The following is a 26,505-nucleotide window of genomic DNA, read 5'->3' as shown; positions in this document are numbered from 1 at the left end:
ACAGAGTATACAAAACATTAACAACACCTGCTCATTCCATAACATAGACTGACCAAGAGAATCCAGGTGAAAGCTATGATCCCTTATTGATGTCACTTGTTAAATCCACTTAAATCAGTGTAGATGAAGGGGAGGAGACAGGCTAAAGAAGGATTTCTAAGCCTTGAGACAATTGAGACATGGATTGTATATGTGTGCCATTCAGAGGGTGAATGGGCATGACAAAAGATTTAAGTGCCTTTGAACGGGGTATGGTAGTAGGTGCCAGGCACACTGGTTTGTGTCAAGAACTGCAAAGCTGCTGGGTTTTTCACGCTCAACAGTTTTCCGTGTGTATCAAGAATGGTCCACCACCCAAAGGACATCCAGCCAACTTGACAGAACTGTGGGAAGCGTTGGAGTCAACATGGGCCAGCATTACTGTGGAACGCTTTCGACATCTTGTAGAGTCCATGCCCCCAATGAATTGAGGCTGTTCTGAGGGCCAAAGTGGAGGATGCAACTCAATATTAGGAAGGTATTCCTAATGTTTGATATACTCACTCAGAGTGTGTGTGTGTGTGTGTGTGTGTGTGTGTGTGTGTGTGTGTGTGTGTGTGTGTGTGTGTGTGTGTGTGTGTGTGTGTGTGTGTGTGTGTGTATATATATATATATAGGCCCTTTATCTACTTCTCCAGAGTCAGATGAACTCGTGGATACCATTCTTATGTCTCTGCTTACAGTTTGAAGGAAGTTGCTAATTAGCATTAGCGCAATGACTGGAAGTCAATGGGTATCCCCCCCTTTCCGCGACCGTTGCCACCGCTGCTAAAACAAAAACTAGAGAAAACACTGATGGTTGCATAAAGCATTTATGCATAATGTAGAAAACCCAAAGCCCAAATGTCATGTATACTTCAGGCATTCTTTGTTGTTCTACTTCATGTACAATGTGAGTGAATTTTCCATATATTGTGGATGCTGTTTGAGACCTCTAGACCTGAGTGCCAACACATTTTTGGGAAGCACTTCAGTGAGAATTGGAAATGATCGCCATTAATAATTCACACTTTGGAATACACCAATCATGTGTTCGCTCAGAACATAGTTTAAAGTTTAACAGCGCCAGTTTCAACATGAAGGATCAGTCTGCATACGATTAAAGCAAGCCAAATAATGTACGGAACAGAAATATGTAGACGTGGGCTGTCCACATGCAAAAGCATTTTGGCCAACGGCCTACCTGCTTAAACCATCTTCAGAGAAGAGGTCCCTCTGTGGTCTACCTTTAGGTACATAGATGGTTACCTCATCAACTTCTACTGGGTTATTAGGTGCTGACTGAAAAGCAATAAGCAAGTCCCTTCCTCTAGATCAGAATATTGCGAGTAGTTACAATTAAATAAACACAAAGGCAATGGTATTACAGTTCTTCATTCTCACATTGAACTTTCAGCTGGAAAGCAGTTCAACAGTAGTTACCAGTTAGCAAACATGAAAAATGAATCTCACAACAACAAGTGGTCTTAACGTGTAAATGTGAAGAACGCCTACTTAATCATGGTTCTAAATAAAAGAAGAAGCAACTCCCCAGCCCATCAATACCTCAATTCAGCCTCTAATAACCCTCCTACCCATCACAGCCTCACATGCTTGGTTTCATGATCCATGGGCAATGTGTAATAAGGAAACCACATGGAACATGAGCTGTGTTTGAAATATAAACAAAATCTACGTGACGGCCAGGACATAGAAAGAGCAATCTGGAGCCAGATGGGACCTGCATTGGCACACAGACATCATGCTCTCTACATAGACCTGCCAGCTAGTTAAACTGCCCAGTCCCTGTAACAAAGAACAATGCCTTCACAACTGACGTGTGGCAACACTGAGGAATGATATTAGATTCGAGTTGACACGGTAACAGGAAGATGAAAAATAGCAAAAAGTTGCTGAGCCAGTGAAGAGACAAGGTGGCTGTCTGTTAAGCGGTTTGAGGCGAAAGAGTCCAAGGTGGCAGTACCTCACTGAGCCGTTAAACTTGGAACACTGCTAAGAAAAGCACAGTCCTTGGTCAATGTGGGTGGAGGGGTAGATTTCATTCAAATAAACATGTTTTTGGATCCTGCACATCTGAATTGAATTACTAGGCAAACAGCCGATGGGGAAGAGTGCTCAGAACAAACTGAATAACCCCAGAGCTTTGTGTGTGCCTTTCTGCTACGCGATCACTTCTGGGTGGGAGGCTCAGAAGCCTTTCAAAACTCCAGGAAAGAAAGAGTGAAAAGAATGCATGGCATGTTGAGAAATCCAAGCCTTGTTTTTCAATGCCAACAGGAAAGGGACATGACACAGTCGCTTTTAGAACATGCCCACCAAGAACTATGACATTCATCACAGACAAGCTGCGTCTGACCAGTCATCCCAACTCAAAGGGTCAATGGCAATTACATTTAAGGTTAACAAAATGGCCGTGTCACGTTGCAGTTGCTAGACACCAATAAATAATTTAGGGTTTCACCTAGGTCACATGAGGAACTGAGAGGGCAAGCATTGACACAAACATAGTAGCCACTAGTTACTACAGCCACAAAGTCATAAATTCAGCCTATTTCTTCAATTTATCTTCTTAAAAATGTGATTTCAAACCTAACCCTAACCTTAATCCTAAACTTAACCACACTGCTAACCTTATGCCTAACCATATCCTTCAATTAAGACCAAAAAGCTAAATTTTGTTTTTATGAATTTGTGTCTGTGGAACTGGAAACCTACAAACATGAAGAAATTACTAAAAAAGTATGTAGAGAATAATTATTCACCACTGATTAATCAAATAGCCCAAGGAGCCGATTTTGAAAGTGTACCTTCTTGTTTTCAGATGGCTGTGTACATGGATGTTGGGACCTGGTTCCTATATTTGACTTTCACTGAGGTACTGAGTCCAGTGTATGTCTATAAAAGCAGTGTTTTTGCAGAGCCATGGAAGGACTGCAGCCTTCCCATCAGTATTCAGTTCAGGCTTTCCAAAGCCTTTGATTTCATGATGGACTCTGGTTGTTTCATGCGTAATCCAACACTGGCAAATCTCAGAGCACACACAGTCAAACAATTTTTGACCGCAAGCTAGTAGAAAGTAGCTTTGCAAACCCAACCTGTACCATTCTCATTCGACGTCTTTACAAAAAACTGCTATTCAGTCTAATGTGCCGAAAATATCAACGGACACTCCATGGACAAGCCATCTTTGGAAGCACACCCATGTCAATGCTGAGCTCTTACCACTTCGATTCACTTAACAAGCAATCTGGTGACCTCCATCCTGCTGTAAGTGAGTTATGACAAGCTGCTGACACATAGTGACCAAGACCAACGCTCCTGTTGTCAACATGATTGCTCTGTAATGGGGTATTGAAACACAAGATTAGGATATTTATTTCTCGACAAGCTGACCATATAGAATAGGTAAACTTTTCAAATTCAGAGCAGGAGGCCATATTTGAGCTGTGAGTCCTGATGATCTGATGACTGGACTGGGCGGACAAACACTGAAGTCAGGACTATCAGATCTCATTAGTCACATTCCCCGTAAACGTCCTCCATTGATGTTTTAACTTTTGCTAGTAAAAAGTATGTGGACACCCCTTCAAATTAGTGGATTTGGCTATTTCAGCCACACCTGTGTATAAAATCGAGCACACTGCCATGCAATCTCCATAGACAAACATTGTCAGTAGAATGGCCTTACTGAAGAGCTCAGTGACTTTCAACATGCAACACTCACTACCAAGTTCTAAACTGACTCTGGAAGCAACGTCAGCACAATAACTGTTCGTCGGGAGCTTCATGAAATGGGTTTCCATGGCCGAGCAGCCGCACAGAAGCCTACGGTCACAATGCGCAATGCCAAGCATCGGCTGGAGTGGTGTAAAGCTCGCCGCCATTGGACTCTGGAGCAGTGGAAACTGCTTCACCATCTGGCAGTCCGACGGACTAATCTGGGTTTGGCGGATGCCAGGAAAATGCTACCTGCTCCAATGCATAGTGCCAACTGTAAAGTTTGGTGCAGGAGGAATAATGATCTGGGGCTGTTTTTCATGCTTCGGGCTAGGCCCCTTAGTTCCAGTGAAGGCAAATCGTAACGCTACAGCATACAATGACATTCTAAACAATTCTGTACTTCCAACTTTGTGGCAACAGTTTGGGGAAGGCCATTTCCTGTTTCAGCATGACAGTACCCCTGTGCACAAAGCGAGGTCCATACAAAAATGGTTTGTCGAGATCGGTGTGGAAGAACTTGACTGGCCTGCACAGAGCCCTGACCTCAACCCCATCGAACACCTTTGGGAAGAATTGGAACGCCAACTGCCTAATCACCCAACATCAGTGCCAGACCTCACTAATGCTTGTGGCTGATTGGAAGCAATTCCCCGCAACAATGTTCCTACATATAGTGGAAAGCCTTCCCAGAAGAGTGGAGGATGTTGTAGCAGCAAAGGGGGAAAATGAGATGTTCGAAGAGCAGGTGTCCACATACTTTTGGTCATGTAGTGTATAAGTACAGTAAAGTACACCCCAGGGTTTCCATTAGGAAAATGTGGCGTAACCTGATTAGGGCAGGAATGACAGAAATCACATTTTGATTTTGGTAAATCATATTAACAGAACATGCAAGTCCAGGATGCAATGATGTGCGGAACTTCTTACTGAATTTTGATGAGCACTTTGAAGATGTTTAGAATAACTGTCCACATTTACTTTTCCTCAGCCTACAAGACCAGTAACGAACAGCAAAATCACTAGCCTATGTCAATCTACTCTCACCCATAGTAGAAAAGTTAACCTATTCTATATGGTCAGCTTGTCCATAAATAAATATCCTAATCCAAAACAGACTCTGGGACAGTTGTGGGAAGATGGATCCCAAATTCATACAACCATTTTTCTTTTTTAAAGCAATGCGTCGAATGAAACAGATCAGAACGTTTAGCTTACAATTTTGATAAACTACTATTTCTTCACTTTATAAGCGCAGCAATGCACACAAGGCAGTAGGCTACACGTGAATGTTCGTTCCATAATGCAATTAGCGGGAAAACACCATTGTCAAAAGGGTACTGCATGCGAGCGGTTTCATGTGACAGAGATTAAAATATCCGCTAGAATTTAGAAAGAGAGGAGTTCTAGAAGCCTACTTTGAAGCAAAGTAAGATGCCTCATAATGTGTTAAAACATTCAGGTTTCAAACAATTAAGTATGTTTTCAAAATGCATACTGCCTCCAGCTCAAAGTGGTGTGTGACGCGCTGATGAAGCCTGCCTTCCCTTGCATTTGAGAAGCTGCAGCAGCAGCAGCTCTCCGCTGTCTGACTGATTTTCCGCTCAAATGCTCTGTATCTGTATGCTGTACGTGTGTGATAAATAAGATACTTGATGAATAAACTGTAGACTACACACTTGACTATTTAATTCCACAAAATTATGCAAATTAACCTATAAACCGATAAGCATGACCAGTCAAATGTATTTCCATAGACTGGTATTTCCATCAATGAATAGGCTAAAAAGCATTACTTCATAATGGGATTTTTTCTTCTTCTCCCGGACAATTGGCCAGCGCCAATTTTATTTAAATTGGCTTTTCTACCCTGGTACACACACAAAAAATGTAAAAAAATATATGTTTTTTGCAAAGTAGTGTTTTTTAGACAACTGCGAACTTCAAGGAGTAGGGCATTCAAGGAGTTGGTCTGGTGGTCAAATGTGATGTCATCAGACTCCCCCTTGCTTGAGGAACAATAGAGAACAAAAGTGGAAAGGCCCACCCTACTTGTGTCATGTCATGACTTACCTTGACCACCTATTGAGATGTACCTTTTGTTAAGTAAATAAGGTGTTAAATGAGGTGAAAAGGAGACTGGAGTGCCACATGTCGAACAGTCTAACATGGACCAACCAGTAGGAATGGTAGAATGACCTGAAGGAGCGGTATTGACAGCGTGATCACCATGGTGATGATCGGGCTGCATTACTCAAGTTTGAGGAGTGCGTTATTGCTGCTGTGCAAATGCACAGGAGCCAGATGGCAGACAGCTCTCTCTCCCTGTCCAGTCCGGTCCAGCAAGGCCGGACACTACTGGTGGAGTGACAAGGCTGAGGCTGACTCCCACAATACATCACCTGGCCCTGCATTGCCTTTGATGTATATTGAATGAAGAGGTAGCCCCCCCCCCCCCCCCCCCTCCAATACTACCAAAAGCAATACCAACTGAATGCTAAACAAACCTGTCTCGTGAATAATTGAGGATCTCGGCCAGAGCAGGCTCCGATTAGCATACAGGCCTTATGGACCCAATCTGCACAGCAGCTACAGGACAGACTTCCCCGTTCCCTGGGCTTTTCATATCCACACAAGGGTTTCATATCTTTTTCAAAGCCTCCTCTCGCTCCTGGTCCACTAACACAATGAGAGGAGCCCTAGTGAGACCAGCTCCATCATTCATTACAATGCACATTGTTGTCTGCTGCAGGCCAGGCACCGTGAGGGACACTTGATGATCTGAGTCACCAGGAATCTGATCATCAGCGATGGCATCATCATCATCTCATTACTGCTGTAGAGCTGCTGCTAAATGACTTATTCATCAGCAAATACACTAAGGGGGGAGAAGGCCTTTCTACAAACACATTCTAGGGCAGATAAGTAATCAATAAAAGGGTCATATGTGCATGAACAATTGAAGATTCTGAAGGTACATGCGTACGTGCATACTTGAGGGTCACCCCCAGGAGTCGCACATAATCAATATCAGAGAAAAACGTTGTCTCCACGCCAGCCATCATGAATATACAATTATGACATGTAATGAGTCCTTGCAGAAGAGAGCAGGAATACATAAAGATTGTGGTTGATGGAAGCCCTGCTGCTGTCCCCCGGCTCCCTCTCCTCAGGTCCCTCTGGCTGGTGTTGGCCCTGGCCCCTGGGCAGTAATCCCTGGACCCCCGTGTACCTCTGTAGGTTCCCATCCGCTCCCTTTGCTCTCATTAGTGCAGTGCTGGGGCTCTGCAGGCCTGGGGAGCCTGCCTCCTGCTCCCCCTCTCTGCTACTGGGGTAATGAGCACATAATCAGCCTGGCTCCCTGGCAGCAGCTCACCAGAAGGGCATGTGGGCTTATGGCCGTGGAGTGTGTGTGTGTGGTGGGAGTAAGGGCACAGTGGGGTGTTTCAGTCTGAATCCCCAGTGGCCCATGCTACGAGGCTACACTCCCTCTGTATCAGAGGATGCTTCTGCTCACACATCTGATGACCCTTTGTCTCAGATCACCTGATCTACCATGGCTACTTCCTCTTCTAGTTCACATGACCTGATACTCTGTTGCCAGAAGAGATTTAGCTGAAGGGGAAGAAAATATAAAAAGAGAAAGGAGACAGTGACTTATGATGGGAACAAGCAAACTGTCCACTACCAAATCTAAAGTTAGGCAATTAAAATAAGTAAGTCAAATATTCTCCTTCAAAATTTGCTACAGTAAAACCCTCACGTCTGAATGGCAAAGTCCACAATAAGTCTCTCTCTATTGACCTTCCTGGTTCAATAGACGTTCAATAAAGATGAAGGTCGCACAGATATAGAAAGCTCGCTGCAAGAGACAAATCCGGAATTTTCAGCCAAGGCAGGGCAGCATGGAACCAAGCCAAAGACCTCAGTGTCCACGTCAAGTCTTCAATATCCCCTTTCAATTCCTCCTGATTCACTTGCTATTACTCTGCTACTTATTCAGATGTTTTGCTGTCCCATAATGCAAGCCCTTGCATTTCATAATGTTATATATTAAGTAAATAAAATAAAATCCATTGGCAGGAACAAAACAAACGAGCCATGCTCAGAGAGTCACCGACAGGTCAGCACTTATTGTAATAAAATATATTTAATTGGCTTCCAATTGAGAGTGAAGTCAGCCACAGAGCAGCTCTGGATTCCCCAGGGCAAGGCCAGCACTGTTCCCACTGACAACAGCTTCCCATTGACACCACTCAATGAGGACTTTGTCAAGTGCATCATTGCGTTTATGAGATCACACCACAAACTAAAACAGACCCGTCTAGCCAGGATTACTGAGGTCACAGGCTGAGTCACTGTGGTTATTTTCTCACAGCGTGGTGACTGAGGGTGGTTCTCTGAGCACATCTACAGATCACTTTCCTAACCCCAGATCAGCAAGATATGATCTAAGGCACGATACGCTGTTCTACATTCTCTCCACACTTCATGGTATGTTGATCCCTAGTGCTGTTTATCTAGTGTTATCACGAAAACACGGTTCCATGTGAGGTGTAACAGGCCCAGCAGGTCCTGCAAGGTCCTGCAGGTCAAGAGGTGGACAAAAGAGGCTGTGCCAAAACATTAATCACAGACGACTTATCTACGGAAAGGCATATGAACTGGCCAGACGTGAACTTAAATTATATGATAATTAATGATAAATTATGTATTGGACTGGCATGGTATGGAATGACTAGATGACTGTTGTGTAATGATGTAGTGTAGTGTAGGGTGCTGTGAGCTGTGACTAGACCCAGTGGATGGATAGATAGATGGATGGATGGTATGGTGTACTCACCAGGTGTCCTGGGGTGGGGGAGCGGGAGTCTTTGAGTCCAGCAGCTCCAGGGACATCCAGTAGAGGCCATTTCATCTGCAGGTACTGTGGGGTGAAGAAGGAGTAACATGAATCAAACATTAAATACATTAAAATAATATACGAAGGACATGCATACAAAAACATGAAAACATAAATAAAGACTACTGGTAGTAATGAAACAAACAAACAACAATTGTAATGATACAGGATGATCAAGATAGATTCAAATGAAAGCAATCACAGTGAAAAGGAATGTATTTCTATACAATAATACCTAATCTGCTTCATATACACTCACAGTTCACACTCACAATATTTTACACCATATCCTATTACCTAACTTGCTATAATGTGTTGAGACTAACTCACTAATGCTTGTTGAGAATGAATTGCATGAAATATGATTTAGCTATTCCAGAACAGACCACAATGTAATAAATGGTGTGGGAGCCAACAGAGAGCCATAACTCTGACAGACACCTGTATGAGACTCCTATGCTGTTGGAGACAGACGCAGGCTTTTGGCAGCAGGGGGAGAGGGATGTGAACACAGCGGACTGGAGGGGGACTGTGAAATCGCAGTTTGTCAGGGAAAAACAAGATTCCAGCTGTGGGCGCCCATCGACTAGCGGGTGGGAAGGGACAGCTGGAAGGAAGCTCCATCAGGAGAGAGGGGAAAGGCAGGGGTGGGGTCTCCGCACTAAGCCTATGGCATCCTGGTGAATTGTTTTGGCCTTTTGACCCAAACCAAACTAATCCACTTTTATTGTTAGCATTTTTCACCTTGCTATCATACTTGTTATCATTGGCTTAAACATTACTGTTTTCTTTTCAATTTTTTGGGGCACAGAGTTTAACACAATTGTTCATTTATGGCAGTCCAGCCCATGTGTAACTCCCCATGGAACAGGGTCATGTATGGAGGAGTTGTTTTATCTCCTCCTGAAAGCAACACTTAAAAAATATATTTTAAGTCTTGGTGCTGTGTGTGGAGCTGGTGCTCGGACCGATGCAGAGCTCAGCCATCTGGTTTGTGAATCAGTTTAAATACCGGATATAGCAGACTGTCATACATGTGGATTTTCTACATGGTATCCAACGATTTTAAATTAATTAAAAGGGTTTTCATTTCCGCTTACGCTGCATTTGTGCGAGCACACATAGATATTTGGTATCATAGTTAATCTACATTGCCTTTTGGGCATAGAATACCAACATGATTCCAAAGCCTCTGCATGTGTCAGTTGTAATGCATCTACTAATTGCGTGTTGTTTTGCACATTACTCAGTAGTTTAATTTATGTTCACTATGACACTCCCCAAAATGGCTAGGTCAGCAGCAGGCTATATAGAGAGAAGGATGGATGATGTGTATCTCAGAGTCCCAATAACCAACCTCAGCCACATGGGCTTGGGTCTTATCAGGCAACCTTTGACTGTTTCACTGTACTGATTTGAAGGGTTTAAGACCAGTTTAACAGTTTAGCTGTTTCAGCTAGTTTGTGCATCTCTCCCTCTCAAAATCCACACCCCAGATTAAAATAAATGAAATATCTATTTTGCATGGAAAAAAGCCATATTGTACAATAAGACATGGCACGTTTCCTCATCTTACATAAACCAAGGCTGTGTACTTTCATTAATAAATTATAATGTTGCACAAAGTCTAAAAGGGGGAAAACTCGCTGAATGCATGTGAAAGATTCAAGGCTTAAAAGAGTTGACAATCATCTTTGCAGGATTAGATTTTTAAAGCTTCATTCATCACTCGAGTTCATAGGGAGGAAGGAAGCTTGGATGACTGCGGGTTAAAAATGGAAAAGACATAACAGGAGGGGGAAAGGGAGAGAGGGAGAAAAACATTTTCAGGAATGAGTTTGTCGGAGCAGGCAGAGGGTATTGTTTCCTGACAGCTGGGGTCCAATAGAGTACTGAGGGAGGGGGGAAGGGGACCCTTATTCCCATCCAAAAGGGATTCTTGGAGTTGACATCAGTCCTCTTCATTTTCACCACACTGCTCAAGGCTGAATCGCAGGTCCCAACTAATAGGCCCAAGTCCATACAACTGTCAGGAGGCCCTTGCTTTTAGAGGCTGCTAGCTCCCTATTGAAACTTTATTTTGTTCTGTGCATACTGCCCAATGAATGCTGCTTTCTGGAGGGAAAACCAAAACAATACGTTTTTCACTGTCTAATCTATGTCAATCACGAGTCCCTCCGCAAATGAAACAAGCCCTATTGTGAGCGTTTGGTCTACCCTGGCCTGACCATGCCCGCCCCCAGCTCCCCCGCCCCCTCCTTCCCTTATTTGACAGCTTCTATGGGACTGGGGAACATACCCCGAGGCACTTTTAAATTTAAAATGAGCCAGCCTCCTTTATAGAATTGCCACTGTACTCTATGGAGCGGCTGGTTATAGAAAGACCCCTTCAAACGACTATCTTCCCCAACACTCCCTGTAAATGTCTACCTCACACACCCAGTCTCAGCAGTTCCTACCTCACTGTAGTCACCTACACACCAGCCGCACACTACTCACTAATGAGAGAGCGAGAGCGAGAGCGAGAGACCATCGGTAGGGGATCAACTCAGGGGGGCCTCAGAGTTATTAAACTGCTTTCTAGAAATCTTTCCTCAAGCACTCTTACACACACACACACATATATAGGCAAAGGTCAGTGTTCCTCATGCAGGAAAAGCTGAGAGACCAGTCGTTATGTAGATCTTTCCTTCACTCTAAGTACGGGGCGGGAGTCTCAAATCAAAGTGGGAATGTCATGTTCTCTCTTCAAAATCACAGAACATTTAGGCTAAGAATCAAGGGGCCCCTATTCAATCAAAAATCAATTACAAATTGTGTTTGACTAAAAACACAGAAATCTGGTTAACAGATTTGATTAAATCCCCCCCAAATAAAAATGTTCTCAGGTTCATAAACATGTACATAAAACCCAGAAAGGAAGGCATGGTAAATAGGAAGATACTAATAAAAATACTATTGAAAAGGGGCTGAAGTCTTATTGAATAGTCTGTAAAAGATTGAAACCACTGATAAACTAAAATCAGCAATTACACTTTACAGTAAACTTCAGGCAATCCTGTAATGCTTTGCAGATGCCCTTAATTTCATTAGAAACAAACACAATTTGAGCAGACCTAGGTTGGCCTCCATTGAGACACTGGTTTCACTGTAGAGACTGCTCTGGTGAAGAGTGTCAGAAGCTGTGAGAGCTGTGCAAATAAAGTCAACTTCTGCAACTATCTGATCCATTTCCATGCCTCTAATTGTCTTCCAGCCTCCCTCTGCCTCCAGAACTCAGAATAGACATCAGTAGAATACTGTGCTACTTATCAGGGACCCAGATGCAACAAAGGTGGCAAAGTCGCCACAGAAAATTTCCCAAAAGCCAAGATGAAGCCCTTTGGTTTTTCGAACAGAGAGAATACAACATAATGCTCTGGGGCATGCTGACTGCCAGAGTTGGGTTCTAATTGTTACATTTCTCTCACAGAACAGGGGGAAACATGGCCAAGTGTCTTTGTCATCTCTGAAGTGTGTGCCGTCATACTGCTGGCCAGGCAACATCAGAGCACGGAGGAGAGGAGAGGCAGATGTCTGGACATTTGTTGTCAAAGTAAGTCAGACACTCTGCCAGAGACAGAAAAAAACAGCCCAAACTTTTCCAACAACTATCTGCAGACTTTGGAGTGTAGTCAATCTGCGATTGATGTCAAAGGCATGGCACGTCCTCAGGGTATTTTGTTCTATAGTCAAACAACTACAAAAATGTGTCTTTGGAAATGTCTACAATGTCTATTTAGGGACCACACACACACACACCGCACCGAATGTTGATCTGCCGTTCGTCTGCCGTTCGTTCGGCGGTGTGTATTTTTGGGACCACCCGTTGGTCTGAATGCCGTCATTTTCGGCCGGCACCCGGTTTCTAAATTACGGCCGGCACTCGGTTCAGAGGTGCTAAGTACTCTCGGCCAGCAAACGCTACCGGTGTAGACCCATTTCTTGCTCCCCACATCACCGCGAATCTCATAGTGTTTGTAAATCACTGTTTAATGTTTTAACTTTTGATGATGTCATCGGCTAGAACTTTTAACTTTATATTTTTTTCTACAAAACGTAGAAATGCGCCGTTTTCACATACAGTATGTTGACACTGGTATTGTGCTGGAGATAATGAAAATGAGGTTGAAAAGTGGTGGAGTTGCCCTTCCAATACCAACAGATTAATTGACAGTGACACTCCAGCTCCGACCGGTCCAAAACCTGCCTGGCGCTGTGGCATCAACCCCCCTATCACTCTCCTCTCCAAACAGCAGGGCCAGAGGAATGCTTCCAGGGCTTTCTCCAGCATATAATGTCAATCACCTACTTTGTGGAGAGTCCCTCCCCATTGTTTTCTTTTGCCCCCCAACATAAAATAAAATGGGCCACACAGCTTGCTGTTAGAGTGAGGTGTTAATTATCCTCTACCCATATGAACAGCAGCACCACACAATGGCCTTGCCAATCCTTACGCCATAGTCCCTCCCTGTTTATCTCCGCTCAAATCACCTGCTTATGCGAGCCATTGCCACCTCTACTTGATCTATGCATGACATACAATTATAAGCTTGTCTCAAAGTTTGAATTAAGACCCATTGTTTGCGGACATTACAGGCAATTACATAGACAATTCTTAAGCAAACTTCAGCCCTCATTGTGCTAATTAGTGGTTAATTGATGGGGAAACGACAAGCAGTTCTGCTGGTCAGCTTGGCTGCTACTGGCCACAGAAATAGCTGTTAGTGGAAAAAGAGCCCATTATCCAGTCTGACTGACTCTCTGCAGTAAAGTGGAGTACCTTAAGAGGAAGTTGTCCATGAAAACAATCTTGAGGAAAACGAAGGAACTTACAGAGAAAATATTATGGTGCCTACATAATTGATGGAAATAACAATTCGTTACCGTGAATATATCCACACCCTGTATTTATCATTTCTTACGTAAACATAGATATACACTGCCCACCTTTATGGAGTTGTCAGTAAATAACAAGATGTTCTTCACATTAAAGAAAAATATTGCCTTAAACCAGTGTTTACATTTCTCTTGGTGTCTAATAAAAGTTGATGAACTACTCCAAGGCAATAACAACTAGAAACACATTATCAATTCACTTTCAATGCCCTGGTGTCATACTCCCCCAAAAACTGAGTTTCAGGATAAACTGTGTGCTAAATGCACAAGTCTTAAAATGGATACATTGCAAACTATGCCATTTTTAATCTGATAATATAAAAATTATAGATGTGTGTGGTAGGATATGTGAACAGCAGGGTGATATTTCTCAACGCCCCAGCCCAGAGCAGACACCCAGGTTATGCATGGGGTTAACCCTGAGAAGGCTACTGTCTCCAGCAGTGTCACTAGCATCCTTCTAATGGCTAGCACATTCGAAGTGTCCATTAGTACGTGGAGGAGTGAAGTTAAGTGACTGTGACAGGGGCACTCACTCAGCTCGCTGGGCCTCTATTGTGACCCGGTTGGTCGCCCTGCTCTCTTATTCACAGCCAGAGAAAAACTGGGTCAAAGGTCAGCCATCCAGAGTGCACTGGTTTCTATGGCAACATGGCCTATTAAGGCCAGGCTCATTGGCCTCTTAACATGCTCTTGTATACAAAATAACTATTAGCGCAAAGAGGGAGAGAGGAGAGTGAAGAGGGGAGGCAGCGTGAGGGAGGTCTTAAAAACACAGTGGAGGGGCTTTGCCAAGATTCTAAACCAGTTACACGCCATGCCAAACAGTCCCAGATAAATCCAACATAACAACCATCCATGCTTTCTAACAACCATCAGTCTTGGTCAAATACAGAGCTGACATCACTGGTCCATGCTCGTCTACAAGCTACAAAGTTGAGGTTTAAGACACAGAAAAACAAAGACAACTTGCATAATCATAAACACTTTCTTATTGCTTTTATGCTCAACAGAAAAAAAGGCAGCTTGTGTTCTTCTACACATTTTTGTAAGGAATTCTAAATATTACACAAACATGAAATAGATTAAATTGTATTGAACTCAGTGAGCTTTAATGTCATATGACTAGCTGATATATATTCTGAAAAATGTCAAACTGGTCTGCAAGCCAGTTTTATTTAGGCTGCTAACATTAGGTTGTTTGTAAAGTCCCCACTAATTAATTTTGACTTCCGTCTCATTCCACTAGGCTAACTGTGCTGCAAAAAATATTTTATACAGAATATGGATTTTGCTACCTCTTATTTTGTCCTTTCTGAATACTGACTTGAGGGTTTTACTAGAGTGAAAAAGACTGTGGCTTTAGTGAGACTGCTTTTTTTTTTTTTTTGGGGGGGGGGGGGGTTGACATGATCTTGAATTATTGCTTCCTGTAGCCAGAGCTTAAAGAGTGTTGCTACAGCAGAACAGTGAATATGTCTCTTTAAACTAAGCACAGTATTGTTTTAATTGAATTTCATTTACTTTAAGGCAATTTCAAATCAGATGTGGTTAGGGAAAAGTCCCCTGTAGCTCAGTTGTTAGAGCATGGCGCTTGCAACGCCAGGGTTGTGGGATCGTTTCCCATGGGGGGCCAGTATGAAAATGTATGCACTCACTAACTGTAAGTCACTCTGGATAAGAGCGTCTGCTAAATGACTAAAATGTAATGGAAAATGGAAAATAAGCACTTGTTGGGGTGAATGTTTGGAATAAGTTAGCAATTGTATTACAGAAAACAACGGCAGGCAGGTCAAATTAAACAATGTATAATCAGAGCCACAAGAAAATAATAATGTGTCTGGCAGGAGGCTCACTTTCTCATACAGAGAGAGGAGGCAGCCACGCTGTTGCACTCAATTATTTGAAGTCAATTATGTGGTTTTCCATACCTGGGGTATCTGGTTTCAATTGTGATAGGCTACTCTGGTAAACTCAGTATTAATACGGTCCAATGTCAAGCCATGCTACACTTATAACGGAGGAGACTGTCTGTCTTTCACGTCATTTCGCCTGGCACTGTTTGTCCAGTTGTACAGGAACACAACATTTTATTGTTTGGGGAGCAGCCTACTTTCATTGAAATGCACAGCCGTAAACCTCTGTGTAATTAACTCCAGAACTAGTTGTGGCTAACAGTGGTTGGCTGGATGTTTACTGTAAAGCGCAAGAGAGAAATCAAATTAACTCTCTCTCTCTGTCTGTGTCTGTGTCTGAGCTAAAAGTGCAACATCTACACAAATGACACATCATTGAAACCTGCATTTTTCATTTATAACCAAACACAAATGTACTGACAGAGACAGCATGGGTTACCAATATAATGGAGTGTGTGGTGCATGCCAAGCAGGTTAAGAAGCAATAATAAGTCCGCCATACACCCCCACACAACAGGGTAAATACCTCTACACAGTAATCACTTCTAAACTGATGTAGAAACCAAAAATAAACTTTTTCCAGAAAATGTAGATAAATATTTACACCTCAGGGTAAATTTGATCTTAAACGAGGATAAGTCTGCCAACTTTTGTATAACTCCTCAGACCAGCTGACACAGGCAGGAGGCCATGAAGCATCTTTTAGAAAAAGTCAGTTTGAAAGAGTGGGGTGGGTGGGGTGCTTGGGAGAAGGAGAGAGAAAAGGGCCTAAATTAAACACATTTGTTTCTGCTCTCACATACCACAAGTCTTATGAAAACAGAGGGCTGATTGTGTTCACTCTACAGCCCCCCCCCCCCCCCCCCCCCCAGCTCCACGCACCCCCTGCCCCGAGCACCAACCCCTCCCCCCACACACAGCTGCCTGCAGATGCCTCCTGTGTTTGCACTGCGAGTAGGCACAAATCTTAGGGCCTGAAGTCTCAGCCCTGCCTCATCTCAGTTTTACTGCCTGACACCCCTCTCACCCCACTGCTAACCTACTCTCTCTCCCTCTCGCTCGCTCTCTGACACACACATGTACACAGTATACACACACACACACACAGCGGGTATGCAGGCCTGAACTTGCAGCCCATTCATCAGAGTTAAGTTGTTCAAGTTTAATATGGCAGCTTTTGACTTAAAAAACCGTATTCACATAAAAATGAGTAATCAAACAAAGTCAGACTGTATTGCTGACTCACTTTTCTAGATAAATATTTTTTGCATCGGCCAAACAACGAAACAAAAAAAATAATCATTCAAATGTTCACTAGTACAAACATGAATAAAATGGCACTTTCCTAATAAAGTTTCTAAAGAGTTTAGGTCAATTGAAAGCCAGAGCAAGTGGTCAGCCCATCCCCCTGCCTGCCAGTCCCCTAATTCCAGAAACATAAATCTTTAGGAGGGACACGGAGCAAAACGAGCCTGGGTCATAAGGTCTTCTACCTCTTCAAGGTTCACCAAGTCGCCTGAGAGCAAAACAATGGAGTAGTAAACATATGCAAGGAACCTTCACCTTCCTAAGCACACATGATCCTCTCAGTCCCTGCCAATACTCAGGAAAAACCTCTGGAACAAATACTTTCCGGAGGGTTTGGAGGAAAAGGAAGGAGGATGAAATTCAGTGAGCTTAAAGAAAGAAAACAAATCTTTATGGATAATAAATGCCATGTCAAATTAAATCAAATGATCTGTATCTGAAAGGGATGATAGGAAGTACCAAAGGCACAATGCTAGCCAAGAGTCCTGATGAATGCCAATGATATCATGGAGATTTTCATGATATCAGGGAGAATGGGGCCACTAAATGTAAATGGAATGATATTGAAATCAGGGTTGGTGTCAATTCCATTTAAATTCCAGTCAATTCAGAAAGTGAACCAAACTCCAATTTAAATTCAAATTTTTCCTAATTGAAAAGCATTGAAGAGAATTTGAATTTTAGTGTACTTCCTGAATTGACTGGAAGTGAAATGGAATTGATCCCAACCATGATAGAAATCCATAAAGATGGACAACAATTCCAGTCGCTGCATATTACTATAATTCAATCTGAATACATTCTTATGAGAGGGGCAAGGTGATTATGACCAGGGGCTGCAGCAAATATCAGATTCCCAGATAGGGGGCAGAGCTAAGGGGAGGCCCCTACCAATTACACTGAGAGTGTTTAGGAATGTGGAGCCAAGACCACGCTGCCACAGACCTGAACACCGACCACTCTCCACAATCACCACTAGCAACACTGCTTATGCTGTTCAGCTCGCATAGTAGTTTTGTTGAGATTGGAGGAAAATATCTTTATATCTGGATATATTCTTTCCTAAAAAACAAAAATCTGTCCCACTTCACAATGCAACAAACTTCTTCCAAATCCAAAGTGCTCACTCCTGCAAACAATTAGAGATGACCCGAGCACTGTAAGCTGTGTGTGTCAGATAGAGAGAGGGAGAAGGATCTGATGGAGGAACGAAGGGGGAGAGAAGGGAGAGGGGAGCTTGTGCACAATTACAGCAGGGATTTATGGCCTGAGAAACAATTTATAAATCACAGCTCTTGAGCTAATGTGATCCAGATTGCTCTCCATGCAGCTGCAATTTTGGTCTGTGTGAAACTGCATAATAAACCTGACTGGAGGACATTTGTTGGGTGGTGGTGGGGCGGAGAGAGGCTGGAGTTGTGGGTGGGGGCTGACGAGGGTGAGGTCTTTGGCTCGCAAACTCTGGAGGTGTTTTGGACTAAAAGGCTGGGAGTCTTATATGTTGGGTGGGAAGTTTTGCTGAGGTGCAAAACAGAATTGTTGATCTAGACGCTCGAGCCGAAGTGTCCTTGCGTAAACCCCAGAATATTACTTTTCACATGCAAATAATAAGTCCGAATTTGATAAAAAGCTCAATAAATCAAAATGCCATTTTGTATTGCGTGAAAGGTAATTGAAGGAGAGCAGCAAAGCAGGCCTCTAGCAAAAATACTAATCTCCTCTTTGAACAAATCATAGTTATACAATGGCACTAGCCTAGCCTGCAATAAGACGCCATATCCATGTCTCAGGCACAAGTTCTAAGCCAATGTCATTACACCCATGTGAAAGTATTTACCCACCATAATCACATCAATGAATTAGTGAGACTGAAAATGAATTTAAGATTGTGATAAGGGGAAAAAACAAGAATAGTGTTGCTTTCTCCCTCTCTTTTCGTAGCTTAGGGCTGGTGTGAAAAAAGGAACGGATGTGCTCAGTGAACCCGGGGCTTTGGTGACCACTCAGCCAACTGGCCCTGAACCTTCACCTCTCACCCTTCACCCTGGGGGGGCAAACAAAGCTCTGAGTGACATCTGAAACAGGAGACCCTATGGGGACAGAGTGTCTGGACAGGGCTGAACTGACCCATTAACTCTGCTGATAAGATTTCGTGCCTTTTTTTGGTTTCGTGTCTTAAACCATGGGGTAGCACACAGCTCAATCAAAATAACGAAGCAAGCAACTAATTTGAAGTTAAAGTCTCCATCTCATTTAATCTCATTTATTTGCCAACACCTCCATATTATACGAAAACAAACAACGCTGTTCCCTAATGAACGACTTCACCCGCCTGACGCCAAGCATAGCTGTGATTACCAACAACAAGAGGGAGGGGGGAGGGGGGTTCCATGGAGCTAGTGTTAATACATGTTTAACGAGGGGCTTTGCTAAGCCCAGACAAATATGAATTATAGCAAAGGAGGGAAAACAGAATAACATGGCAAAACACATCACCGAAAAATACAATAAAGATGAAACAAACAATTCCCAGTCTGTTTATAAGGAGCTCACTGAAGATTATTCACCACTCTTCCAAAGATTCAACACAATAGCTCACGTAAATAGCCTTCTAGCATTAGCATGTAGTAAATAAAAACACTGGAGAAAGTTGTTGGAAAATGTGGCGTATAGAAGTGATGTGAGACTTGGTCTCCAGAATGCTTAAAGCCACTGTAGTATTTAAATCAGGCAAGGAGGGAGGAAGACTGGGTGAAGGCAGCATTCTGTAGCTCAGCTGTGAGGCTCTAAGCCATTGCCCTGGGGTCTTTGTCCTGCCTTTCAGGGCAGGTCTGAGGTAGTCAAAGACCCTATTCATGAACAGCGCTCCCCCTGCCAACACCCATACAGCCCCAGTCAACTCAGCCCACAGCTATAGAGCCTTTCCATTTCACACGAGAATCAGACTTGCCCCCAAAGCCTGCTTCAGGGATTTCCAATAGTAGGCCTTTCCAGCCCATGTACAAATCAAACAAAAGGACTCCTTGGACTATTCCATGTCATATAGGCTTGATTAGAGCTTTTTTTAATGTAGCTAGCTGGTCTGACTATGCAGCAAATAAATCATTCACATTTGTAAGGATTTTGTATCAAACCATGTAAATGGATGAGGGATTATGCCAGTGGAAGGTGTGGAGGAGAGTGCATCTTTAATAATTCCAAAGCTTTGCCATATTGCAACTGCACAGAGACCCCGCTCTTCATTTTCTTTGTGGACATTTTTTCAGAATATATTTCAAATCTTATTATTTAGTATACTATTGATCAATCATGCTAGTGGACAACCATTTCAAACTTCTGAAAACATATTTAAGACAAATATGGACAAGTGTCAAATGAAGGAATCACAAGGACAATCTAAGGCAGAAGAAGGAGGAATCCCAATATCACTTGAAACCAATGCTTTAGGATCTCAGCTGGAATTCATCAGTGTGTAGAACATTGCATCATGATTTGAAATATGCCATGAAAGGCCATAAAACTACAAATCAAACAATGAAAAGCTGTAAAAGAAGAATATATACATATACACACACATCACGTCTGACTAACTGGATCCACAAGTCTAGGTGGAGACAACGAAGCTACACATTTCAGATTACTTGTGTCTTTGCTTTGGCTTTAATCAAATTTGACACTCTGCAGAACATTGTGACTTCTTAACAAGTACAATTGGTTTACAGGGGTTATTTGGAGGTAGCTAAGGGCACCCAGGGGGCAATAGAGAATTTTATGTTAGGACAACATCCACATCAACAAGCTGAATGATAACTAAATAACCATTTCCGTTATGGCATTACACTGAAAGCTCTGTCAGTGTCCATCAGCTGTGCTCCTAGGACTGACTGTCACAATATGCAGAGATGGCGGTCCAAAACTGATGTTCCACCTACATGCCTTATCCCAGGGGTAGGCAACCTTGGTCCTGGAGTGCCGTAGGCACTTCATGTTTTTCATTTAAACAACCTGGAAGACCAGAGCTGTGTTCGAATACTCATACTAACTGCACTAACCTTACTATTTGTGACATAAATTGAGTATGTAGTATGCTTATTGGTCATAGTATGGATATAGTTAGTATGCCAAAAGTTCCCGGACGTCGTATTACATTCGCCAAAATATGAAGTATACAAGCAGTGGACACTATTTCCGTGCTTTTAGGGCCCATAATGCAATTCTTCAGAAAATGGGCGTGGCTTCACAATGTTTTCAGATTTGAAGAAAATGGCAGAAAATATGCAGCCGAAGTACAACGAGAGTGGATACAAATTAATTGCTTTAACTGATAAATGTTAAGAAAATATTGAGCAATGTTATAAAGTAATGACTTTTCAAATAAGTTACGTTACACGTTATGTTGGCTGACAATTTGTTAGTTACGCTGTGCAAACCACATAGCATTACAGCAGTATGTACCGGTATGTTAGCTAGTTACCTAACTTTAGTTGGCTACTAATACATCGAACTTGCCAGGCAGTATATTAACTATATACTATCTAACTAACTACCCAACGTTTATTGACTTGATTATTCATGTCATTCTTAGCTGGTAGAGTCGTTGTGAGTTTTCAAATTGTTAATGGACATTGTTAATTCTGGCTATCGACTCCAATTTCAGAGCACTCTCGTCGGAGTGTGCCAGAGTGCAGAATAACTGCTGAATTTACGAATGCTCAACAACCATTGAACATGGCCGGTGTCAGTAAACGTCGGCAAAAAAGCGTAATTAAATTGTTGCCAGCAGCAGTTACAGTCACCAATGCTCTGGATAACATGAAAAACAGCCAAACCAGCTCTGCTAAGGTGAGTAAAATGGTCAGAGTGAGGCGTTCTCTCATTTCTGTCTGGAAGTAGCTAGCAAGCTAGCCAACATTAGCCAGTTAGCTTGGGTGCTTGACTGTGGTTGTGAGGTCAGAACACTCAGATCAACCCTACTCCTCGGCCAGAGCGTCCAGTGTACGCTCTGAACGCTCCGAGAGCAGAACGCTCTGAATTTACGAACGTCCAGAGCGCACTCTGAGCGCACTCTGAGCGCACTCTGAGCGCACTCTGAGCGCACTCTGAGCGCACTCTGGCACTCCAGATTGAATTTACAAACACACCCGAAGTCGTAAAATGTCTAGCTTGTAACAAGCTAGCAAGAGGTTTCATAGCAACAGCATCAACTTCCGGTAGACAGGCATAGCGCTAGTACGCCCAACTGAAAGGATACCGTTTGTTTACAGTATACTAAAATGAACTAATAGTATGTAGTATATACTCATTAAGTATGTAGTATAGAGTATGTTAGTATAGGTATTCAAACACAGCTCAGGTGTTTTGAATTTAGGCAATCACTGAACTGATCAATTACCTCAGTTGGTCAGGTGTGGTGCCTAGTTTGAACAAAATCCTCCAGTACCTGCGGCACTCCAGGAACAAGGTTGCCTGCCCCTGCCTTATCCTAAGAACCTTGTTTGAAAGTATTGCATCTTCCCCAGACATCCTCCTCTCAACAAATTAATGCATTGAGTGAAATTTAGTAAATTAGACAAATATGGCGGCTACTCTTCCAAGATACATTCCAAGATTCATCTGCTGCTTGTAAATGTATTCAAGCTTACAGTGCATGTACTATAAACACTAGCGTTATTACACTGTAAATATGTACAAAATTGTAATAAGAGTTGAAATGGGAGTAGCACACCAGTTCACACTTTAGTGAACTTGTTTCGCATTGTTTTGATTCATGAACACTCATGATTCTGACAAATGTTTTGAAGTGTCATGGAATCACCTAGTACAGCGCATTCGGAAAGTATTCAGACCCCTTGATGTTTTCCACATTTTGTTACGTTACAGCCTTATTCTAAAATGTATTAAATTATTTGTTTTCCTCATCAATCTACACACAATACCCCATAATGACAAAGCAAAAACAGGTTTTTAGAAATGTTGGCAAATGTATTAAAACAAAAAACAGAAATACCTGATTTACATAAGTATTCAGACCCTTTGCTATTAAACTCTAAATTGAGCTCAGGTGCATCCTATTTCCATTGCTCATCCTTGAGATGTTTCTACAGCTTGATTGGAGTCCACCTGTGGTAAATTCAATTGATTGGACATGCTTTGGAAAGGCACACACACTTGTCTATATAAGATCCCACAGTTGACAGCGCATGTCAGAGCAAAAACCAAGCCATGAGGTCGAAGGAACTGTCTGTAGAGCTCCGAGACAGGATTGTGTCGAGGCACAGATCTGGGGAAGGGTACCAAAAACATTCTACAGCATTGAAGGTCCCCAAAAACACAGTGGCCTCCATCATTCTTAAATGGAAGAAGTTTGGAACCACCAAGACTCTTCCTAGAGCTGGCCGCCCGGCCAAACTGAGCAATCGGGGAAGAAGGGACTTGGTCAGGGAGGTGACCAAGAACTCAATGGTCACTCTGACAGAGCTCTACAGTTCCTCTGTGGATAGGGGAAAAACTTCCAGAAGGACAACCATCTCTGCAGCACTCCACTAATCAGGCCTTTATGGTAGAGTGGCCAGACAGAAGCCCCTTCTCAGTAAAAAGGCACATGACAGCCTGCTTGGAGTTTGCCAAAAGGCACCTAAAGACTCTCAGACCATGAGAAACAAGATTCTCTGGTCTGATGAAACCAAGATTGAACTCTTTGGCCTGAATGCCAAGCGTCACGTCAGGAGGAAACCTGGCACCATCCCTACGGTGAAGCATAGTGGTGGCAGCGTCATACTGTGGGGATATTTTTCAGCGGCAGGGACTGGTAGACTAGTCAGGATCGAGGGAAAGATGAACAGAGCAAAGTACAGAGAGATCCTTGATGAAAACCTGCTCCAGAGCGCTCAGGACCTCAGACTGGGGCGAAGGTTCACCTTCCAACAGGACAACGACCCTAAGCACAGCCTACACAATGCAGGAGTGGCTTCGGGACAAGTCTCAATGTCCTTGAGTAGCCCAGCCAGAGCCCGAACTTGAATCTGATCGAACATCTCTGGAGAGACCTGAAAATAGCTGTGCAGCGACGCTCCCCATCCAACCTGACAGAGCTTGAGAGGATCTGCAGAGAAGAATGGGAGAAACTCCCCAAATACAGGTGTGCCAAGCTTGTAGCGTCATACCCAAGAAGACTCAAGGCTGTAATTGCTGCCAAAGGTGCTTCAACAAATTTGCAATCATTTCTAAAAATCTGTTTTTTGCTTTGTCATTATGGGGTATTGTGTGTAGATTGAGGGAAAAATGCTATTTCATCAATTTTAGATAAGGCTGTAACGTAAAAAGTCAAGGGGTCTGAATACTTTCCGAATGCACTGTATGTACGACTTACAACTGAGGAACACATGTCCAAAGTCCAAGAAAAGGCGTCTTCATCTATCTGTGTTAATGTGGTCTCTAGGACCTTTCTGTAGAATGAATGCAGGTGCAATGTGTTGGCTCTACATCCCTTACTAGGAGACTTGAGCCGGGACGAGCAGTGCAAAGCCACAGCACCGTTATGGGGATTTGCTTTTCTGGAAGGAGACAAACTGATTTACAACTTCAACAAGAGGAGCAGCTGCTCCGCTCACTAAACTCATCCTGGAAAGATACCCATTCATGTCTTTTTATAAACTGGGTGGTCGAGTCCTAAATGCTGATTGGCTGAAAGCCATGGTATATCAGACCGTATATCACAGGTATGACAAAACATTTATTTTTACTGCTCTCATTACATTGGTAATAAGTTTATAATAGCAATAAGGCACGTGTTGTGCCACATTAACACAGTATGAAAAATGTATGCACTCACTAACTGTAAGTCGCTCTGGATAAGAGCGTCTGCTAAATGACTAAAATGTAAAAATGTAAATGTACCTTAGAGCCATATTGGCCATATACCACAACCCCTCAGGCCTTAGATCTTTAATATAGTACAGGTTAGAGAGTCTACTCTGGCCATACTAGTATATATTTAAGAAAAATAATTATATATTTACTGTATCCTGCGTTCTTGGAAGTAAAGGTTGCAGAGTAGGCCTAGAGAAAGCATTTCCATGGCCTTTATATGAACTTAGATGAACCCAGATTAATATCTGAGTACCAGGGAATCTAGAACTGTAGGATCTGATAGTATCATGCAGCTGTCTGATTGGTCTGCGAGGGAAGGGCAATGCATTCTGGTCCACAGCAGAGTAGAGCAACTCTGTTGGGGAGACAATCCCTCTGATAAGAGAGCCTCAAGGCCTGGAAGCTGGCCGACCTCGGGATAACAACCAAAAGAATAGCAAGGCCCATATCTGCCCCAGTTTATGCTCCCACCACCACCACATCTCATCAACAATCTCTCCTCTTCCCTTCTCAGCTCCCTCTGTCTCCTGCTGCCTGCACAGCTTAAATTAAAACCAGCTGTCTGGAATACCAGACTGATGAAAACCTATTTAGATTTTTTTTCTTCCTGCCGTACAATCAGGTTTTATAGCGTGGAGTGAGGACTTTAGTGTACACTTTAAGAGAGCTAACGTTAGTTAATGTGCTATAAACGGGGCTCCACAATGTGAGGGCCACATACAGAAGGAATCCCAAAGCCCTGAGTAGTGGTGCCGTCACTGTGCCCCCATCCATCAGCCAGGGCCCAATCACCTGGGAGGCAGATTGATTACCCAGACCCCCTGATAAAACCAGGGAGCCAAACTCCCTCCTAAACGGAGGCTTACTCCTAATACCGGAGAACATAGACATTAGTGAGCATGAGACATGCTGGCATTAACATGATATATGATCCAGCCTCCACAACCTCCTGCTCATGTCATGACAACCGTTTTATTTTCAATACAATTAACAGCTGTATGGCCTTGCTAGGAGCTCTATTGTTTAGGGGAGAATTCCACATATCACGCTGGTGGTGTCATGGCTTAGCCCTTACCTCCATGTCGAAGTTGACGAGTTTGTCTCCGAGACTCAAATTGCATTGCTTCTACCTTAGCTCATCTGACTCTCTGAGCCCCATGACGGCCCATCCCGAAGACGCTAGAAAAATAAGAGCATCTGCTAACAGAGGTTCTGCAATATCAGCAAGTCCATGTACACCACACAGCCTGTGGTGTGCTGAGACCTCTTCTCCATTTAGGCATGGAGGGGTCAGGAAACTGCCTTCACAGTAACAGTGTTGAAGTTATATTATGTGTAATGAATGGCATACATGTATACATGATCCACACTCTGGTGTCCTGAAACCTGCTGCTGGGATTTAAATTGATAGTTCGGGATTTTGGCAATGAAGCCCTTTATCTACTTTCCCAGACGAACTTGTGGATATCATTTTTATGTCTCCGCGTTCAGTTTGAAGAAAGTTGCCAACTAGCATTAGCGCAACTGCTAACTAGCGTTAGCGCAATACATTGAAGTCTATGGGAACAGCTAGCATGCTAGCTGTTCCTGTAGACTTCCAGTCATTGCACTAACGCCAGTTAGCTTTTGCTTGCGAAACTACCTCAAACTTCGTTCATACTGGACACACGAGTTCAGCTGACTCTGGGGAAGTTCACCTGACTCCGGGGAAGTAGATAAAGGGCTACATAGCCAAAATCCCGAACTATCCCTTTAATGGTGCGCAACATTACATTGACTCAAGCCATTGACTCATCTCACCTTTTAAAATGTGAT

General features: G+C 43.1%; 1 protein-coding gene across 1 annotated transcript in view; it reads right to left on the bottom strand.

Moving 5' to 3' along the window:
• Window positions 1-26,505, bottom strand: part of LOC311145084 (transcription factor 7-like 1-B) — a 45,792-nt gene that overhangs the window by 6,749 nt on the left and 12,538 nt on the right. Inside the window, exon 4 of the mRNA XM_084181262.1 lies at window positions 8,600-8,683. Coding sequence (XP_084037388.1) covers window positions 8,600-8,683 — 84 coding nt within the window. The remainder of the gene's footprint in view (window positions 1-8,599; window positions 8,684-26,505) is intronic.

Source organism: Coregonus lavaretus (genome assembly GCF_964263955.1).
Source record: "Coregonus lavaretus genome assembly, chromosome: 17".
NCBI classification, from domain to species: Eukaryota; Metazoa; Chordata; class Actinopteri; order Salmoniformes; family Salmonidae; genus Coregonus; species Coregonus lavaretus.
The sequence above is the reverse complement of the archived record's forward strand: the minus strand, read 5'-3'. Positions and strand labels throughout refer to the sequence as shown.